The sequence below is a fragment of the Acanthochromis polyacanthus genome, chromosome 8, assembly GCF_021347895.1.
Source record: "Acanthochromis polyacanthus isolate Apoly-LR-REF ecotype Palm Island chromosome 8, KAUST_Apoly_ChrSc, whole genome shotgun sequence".
Classification (NCBI taxonomy): Eukaryota; Metazoa; Chordata; class Actinopteri; family Pomacentridae; genus Acanthochromis; species Acanthochromis polyacanthus.
Window position 1 is genome coordinate 30936482 of NC_067120.1, and position 5813 is coordinate 30942294.

Genomic DNA, 5813 nt, shown 5'->3' on the forward strand with positions numbered 1-5813 from the left:
ATGGCTCATACATTGTTCCGTCCATTCATTTGACTTTTCAGGACCTGCCTTACTCTTGGTAGGTGTTTGGCTGTTGCTGATTTCATAAATGTCGTGAACATCTTTTAAATTACCTTGTAGTATTTCAACCCCTTGTGGTGATCATCTTGCCCCTCTTCAATATCATCTGATCACACTTGTCCAATTACTACAATAGACATTACTTTCTGATGCCGTTGCTGTAGATCCGGGTGATACGGAACAGGGAGTCAACATCTTGCCTCATTTCTGGGATTGCTTAATGTCATCCATGTAGAGGATGTGGCTGATGGTCGTTCCACTCTGTAACTGATATCTGAAGCTGCTCTTTGTGATGAACCTGGCTGAAGGGGTTCAGGCTTATGCAGAACAGCAGGGGGCAGACAAAGCACCTCCCTGGTGCCACATTTGATGCAAACCTGTCCAACTGGCTTTAAGTTGGGTACTAGTGTGGTTTTCTAGTTTGAGTTCCTGATGATGAATATACAGTATATGGGCATATACATAGAAATGAAAACATTTTTCTAAGTGTATTTCAGGGAAATGCACAAAATTATTAGGTAATCAGTGTTGATGATCCCAGTGTTGATCAGTGGATTAGATTTACTGAGGTGAACATAGGTCTGTTGTTTTGTTTTGTTTTTCAAGTTATTTTTTCGCCTTTTTCATCTTCATTTGATAGAAGCAGTGGAGACAGACAGGAAAGGAGGGAGAAGAGTAGGGGGAAGACTTGCAGCAAAGGGCTATGAGCGTCAGGGACCAGCCCTTACACATGGGTCCCCCGCTTAACAAATTGAGCTATCCAGGCACCCAGATCTGTTGTTTTTATATGGAGCGTTTATAATAGCAAGTCCTCCAGCCCAACTCTACAAAAGCAAAGCTTATATCCAGTAAACACTGTTCAAGGTTAACTCTATTTTTATTTTCAGATATGAACCACTATACTAGAAAAACCTACATAACAATTTTACATATTACACTTAGTTTGGATGCATTATGAACAAAGGTCTCCATTGTTATATAAATACTGAACTGAATATACTTCACTTAGACTAATGTGTCGTTAATTTCAACCTCTGACTTTAAATGAGTGCACTATTGTTCAAAAGTTTGGGGTCATCCAGACAGTTTCCTGTTTTCCACGAAAACTCGCACTTCTATTCCTGTGCTAACATAACTGCACAAGGGTTTTCTAATCATCAATTAGCCTTTCAAAATGATTAGCTAACACAATGCAGCATTGGAACACAGGAGTGACGTTTGCTGGAAATGTCCCTCTGTAACCTTATGTAGATATTCCAATAAAAATCAGTTCTTTCCAGCTGGAACAGTCATTTACCACATGAACAAAGTCGACTGGATTTCTAGTTAATGTAATGTTATCTTCATTGAAAAATATATGCTTTTTTTTTTCAAAAATAAGACATTTATTAGTGACCCCAAACTTGTCAACAGTAATATACATAAAACAACTTCATGCTACATTTTAGTATAAATACAGTATACTGGGTATAAAACCTAAGATGTTTGTCAGTTAAACCCAATTCAATTAAGTATCTATTCACAATACAGGTCCTCACAGGGGACATAGCAAGTCAAACCAGACAATTTAAACAATTCTGGTTGAACAACCACTTGGCAAAAACATTGTCAGTGTTACATTAACTGTGCAACTGCAGCAAAACCTTACCATCTACCAATGAGTCATTTTGGTTTTAGTCAGTATATAAACAGAAGTGATGGAGAACACAAAGTCTATCTCAGGAACAGAACAGAGTCCACTTAAATCATCAAACAGTATGCTTTATTGAGTTGCTGAACTCTTTAAAAAATATGGAAAAGTTTGCATGCTAATTTAATAAGACATAGCAGTGTTGAAAAGTAAAAGATTCCTTAACAAGAATTATTTAACATTTGAGTCCGTGCAATGACCATGTGACGTACACACTGAGGGAGCACGTATCACAGCCAACAACCACTCCTCTGTTTTGTCCGTCTTCATCATTGTGCTGTGTCCTCTGTGTCTCCTCGTCCACCTCTTCCTCAGTAACACTGAATCCTCCTCCACAGCGACAGTAATATGTATATACACGTTCATCTGAAACAACGCACATTCCCAGATCAGATGTAAAAGATTTAACTGCCTTAATCACGGAAATCTCCAACACCGATGATGAACATGATGTAGGTCCCACTTTGCACTGGGTCATACATGACAAGACGAAGTGGTAAGTTTAATGCGAAATTAACAAGTTATAATGTTGCAAAAATGACCGAATTCAGGGTTAAACTTGCAATCAAACTTGAGTTCTACTGGTGCAGAGATCGCATACATAAGGAAGGAATAACTCACTGTAAATGTGAAAAGTAAAACATATTTCCCTCTCCACTGCAGCTATTTTTTGTGTTTAGTGACAAGATGTGTCATTACCCTGGTTCCAGGTCATGTCCTCAAGACAAACTGTAGAGTCCACTGGCCCGTCCTGTTTAAGTTCCTGTGCTGGAGAAGTATTAATGCATGATTATTGTGGTCGCAGTTGAAGTAAGAAGAAGACACTTAAAGGTATGTAACTTTTATGTCAGCACTGGCTACAAAAAACACCCACACTTATGGATGGATGGATGGATGGATGGATAGAAATTTGTCTTGGGATTTTAACACCTAACTGTATATTAAGTGATCTGTGATTGTTGGCGCTGAAATGTGGAAGAAGCATTCCCTAAACAGCTTCACACAACTCCAAGCGCAGACATGCAGCCTACTCGATAAATTGATTAACAGAATGATGTGCACGTCTGAAAGGGGTTTATATGAGCTCCTACACTTCCACTTTGGACCATTTTACACGTCACACCATTGTAGTCAAGAACAGTCAAAGCATTACAAATGTTTTTAGACACAGCTCATTCTTCAAACAGTTTAAAATTTGAACATAAAGAACAATAATTCAAGTTTTAAACCAAATAAACAGAATCTGAAGTCCCACCTCTTTTCTGCAAATCATACTGTCTCCTAGAGTTCTCGTCACTAAGGATCTTCCAAGCTGCATCAACTTCTAGAAACTTCCTAACACCAGATTCTGCCTCTGAAGAACACTGACCTCCAAGACGGTCTGGGTGATACTGTAGGCAAGCACACACACAAAAATTTCAAAGTAGAAACACTGTCATTTTGAAAAACATCCACTTGATTTACCAAACTCAGACTGTTGAAGAGTAAAATATCATCACCGTACCTTCAGAATATATTATAACACAGAACAGACATTGGACTTCGTCATCTTCTAGCTTCTAGCTTGAAACAGGAGGAATAATTGGACCGACCAGTAACACCATCCATGTACCTACCTCCACTTATCAGACTGCTGCTTTTGTGAAAGCATACATAACTGATTAAAATTTATTACATGCAGTCAAAAATAAAAGTTGAAGTTCCTTTCCTGGCTTGTTCTAGTCAGTGATTTGCATTTTGACATCTACGCAGATCTCCTTCAACGTACTCATTATCACATTTGTGGCCGAGTCTGATTAGTGCATCAAATGGGCCCTAATTAAATTGGAGTCAGCAGCTGTAGTCAATCATAACCATTCATCAGAAGTTAGAAGGAGCCAAGCCACTTAGAAAATTATAATAACACATCTTTCCACATTATCAAAACCAATAATTCAAGTTGCTGTATGTATTATTGTGACCCAGCAGATGTCATATTTCCAAAAGATCTGTAATAAATTTATTAAAGAACAAAAATTCATGATGATTTTAGATAGTGGAGGAAGCTGAGAAGAGGAAAGAGTGATCAAGCACAACACCAGCCAAGACTAAATGGTACACCTTAGTTGTTGAGTTGCCAGGTTTTGTGTTGTTGCACTTGCTTTATCTTGACTCTGCAGTGGTTTGATCAGAAGCCAAGTTTTACCTGCTAGCTACAGATCTGTTTGAGGCCATCTGTTGATGCCTTCGTTGAATAAATGATTGATAAAGCCAATTCCTGGTAGTTGCTCGAAAGCACACCACCTCATCCTGTATCAAAAAGACCTCATACTATATCAAAAGGGATCAAATGCTAGCTTGTCCACATATATCACAAAAAGCCAAATATTTCCACAAGAGAACTCGTTTGCATGGCTGTGAGGGGTTTAATTAGAAGTCCCTCCTGAGTACAAAATCAGCTGTACATCAGAATCAGAGAATTCATTGTCATTGCACACTTTAGTATACAACGAAATTACATCAGAGGTAACTCTTAACCCAACAACACTGACGAGTAACCATTTCACTAAGCTAGGAACAAGAAAAAATATTTGCAAAAATAGGGCATATACATTTGGAAACATTCACAATGTTTTAAATCCCTCTCCTACTATTGAGAATAACCCTCAGAACTCATCTCTATTCATCACAGTTGCATATTTTAAGCTTATTCCAAAATAGCTAAGATGTAACTCTGCAGAATTTCTTCAAGAAAGTAAGAATCCATAAAATCAACTCCTGTTTTGTTTCATATTTCTACTGCTTTAGCCAGTGATGGCAAATCCAGGATGAAACGACCAGATTCTGCTCACACATTTACCAACAGTCGATGCTGGACTGCTGAAGTATGACACTGCATGCATGTCTGTATTGTGGGAATGTACTTGTCTGTGTAGAAAGCACATGTTGCAGTGGTTGCATTTTAATGTGAAAATTAATCCCCCCCCCCCCCATGTGGAACAGACACGGACAGGGAGGCGTGTTTACCTGTAAGGCCAGTAGCTGGTATCTGTGTCTGAGCTGCTGTACGGTGTCGGACGGGCTGGCTCCCAGGACAGCATACAGGTCCTTCTCTGGAGCTGCACACATTCCTGTAACAGTGCAAGGCTGATCAGTGCGCACACATGCTCTTTGTTTCCTTCACCGGGTCGTTTGTCTCCACTAACTTTCACTAAAGATGCTCGTCGCTTCCAAATGACTTTTCCCGCAGCGTTCTACTCCATGACTGGGTCTGAAGCTTAGGTTAGACTGTTGTTCACTGTAGCTGGAATAATTGGTTCGTATTTGTTTGGAGTCCGCTTGAAAAAAAAAAAAAAAAAAAGAAGGGTTGCGGGTAAAAAGGGAGCTTTACGTTGAGCTGAGCAGGAACACATACGGACAGGCTAATTCTGGGGATACGGTCATTCAGCTAGCAACGACAGCGCATCAAACAACACATTCTTTCATTCAGCTTTCTTTCAGCCTTTTTTTCTGTTGAAGTTGGTCGTGCCGAGGTTTGAACTTACCTTTAGAATAATTCTCTAGCAACGACACCACCTGAGAGACGACATAGTGTTCAACGGTGTTATGAGTCCCCCGAAAACAGGCTGCATTTTCGGCCCGCGTGCAACAGTTCCGCTGGTGAGGATTTTAACCCTATAAATGCCAGTTGGTTTACAAAATGCTAGGATTCTGTCCATCGATTAACCGCTTTACCCTCTGTAGGGTAAGAGCACACTCACATTCCCACCTACAGACAATTTAGAGTTGCCCACCACTGAACCTCAGCATGTTTTTTGGACTGTGGGAGGAAGCCAGAGAGGAGAGCATGCAAACTCATCACAGACAGATCCCAGCTCCAGATGTTCCAGCATGTTGAGCGACATCCATCCAATCTGCAGAATGAATGCTCGGATTATTTTTATTCCCAAGAAAAAAAATCATCATAAAACATCAACTATTTTCCATACAATAAGTGCTTTTTGGATGATCTCAGGATTATATATGATTAAAAGAACAACGCTAATATTGTTGCTTTGTTATTTTTTGAGCATAAGATTAAGAA

General features: G+C 39.5%; 1 protein-coding gene across 1 annotated transcript; it reads right to left on the reverse strand.

The window, feature by feature from the left end:
• Positions 1–1800: 1800 nt before the first annotated feature.
• Positions 1801–5418, reverse strand: dnajc24 (DnaJ (Hsp40) homolog, subfamily C, member 24). Its single transcript, XM_051951712.1, has 5 exons — positions 5275–5418; positions 4757–4860; positions 3006–3141; positions 2450–2518; positions 1801–2116 (listed from the first exon to the last, which is right to left on the reverse strand). The coding sequence occupies exons 2-5, from the start codon at positions 4856–4858 to the stop codon at positions 1926–1928; spliced, it is 498 nt and encodes a 165-aa protein (XP_051807672.1). The 5' UTR covers positions 4859–4860; positions 5275–5418; the 3' UTR covers positions 1801–1925.
• Between the last annotated feature and the right edge of the window lie 395 nt (positions 5419–5813).

Coding starts and splice junctions, on each gene's coding strand:
- dnajc24 (XM_051951712.1), bottom strand. CDS start 4,858: ATGTGTGCAGCTCCAGAGAAGGACCTGTATGCTGTCCTGGGAGCCAGC. Junction 2,519..3,005: donor GTATGATTTGCAGAAAAGAG/GTGGGACTTCAG, acceptor ATACTTCTCCAG/CACAGGAACTTAAACAGGAC. Junction 2,117..2,449: donor GGACATGACCTGGAACCAGG/GTAATGACACAT, acceptor GCGTTGTTTCAG/ATGAACGTGTATATACATAT.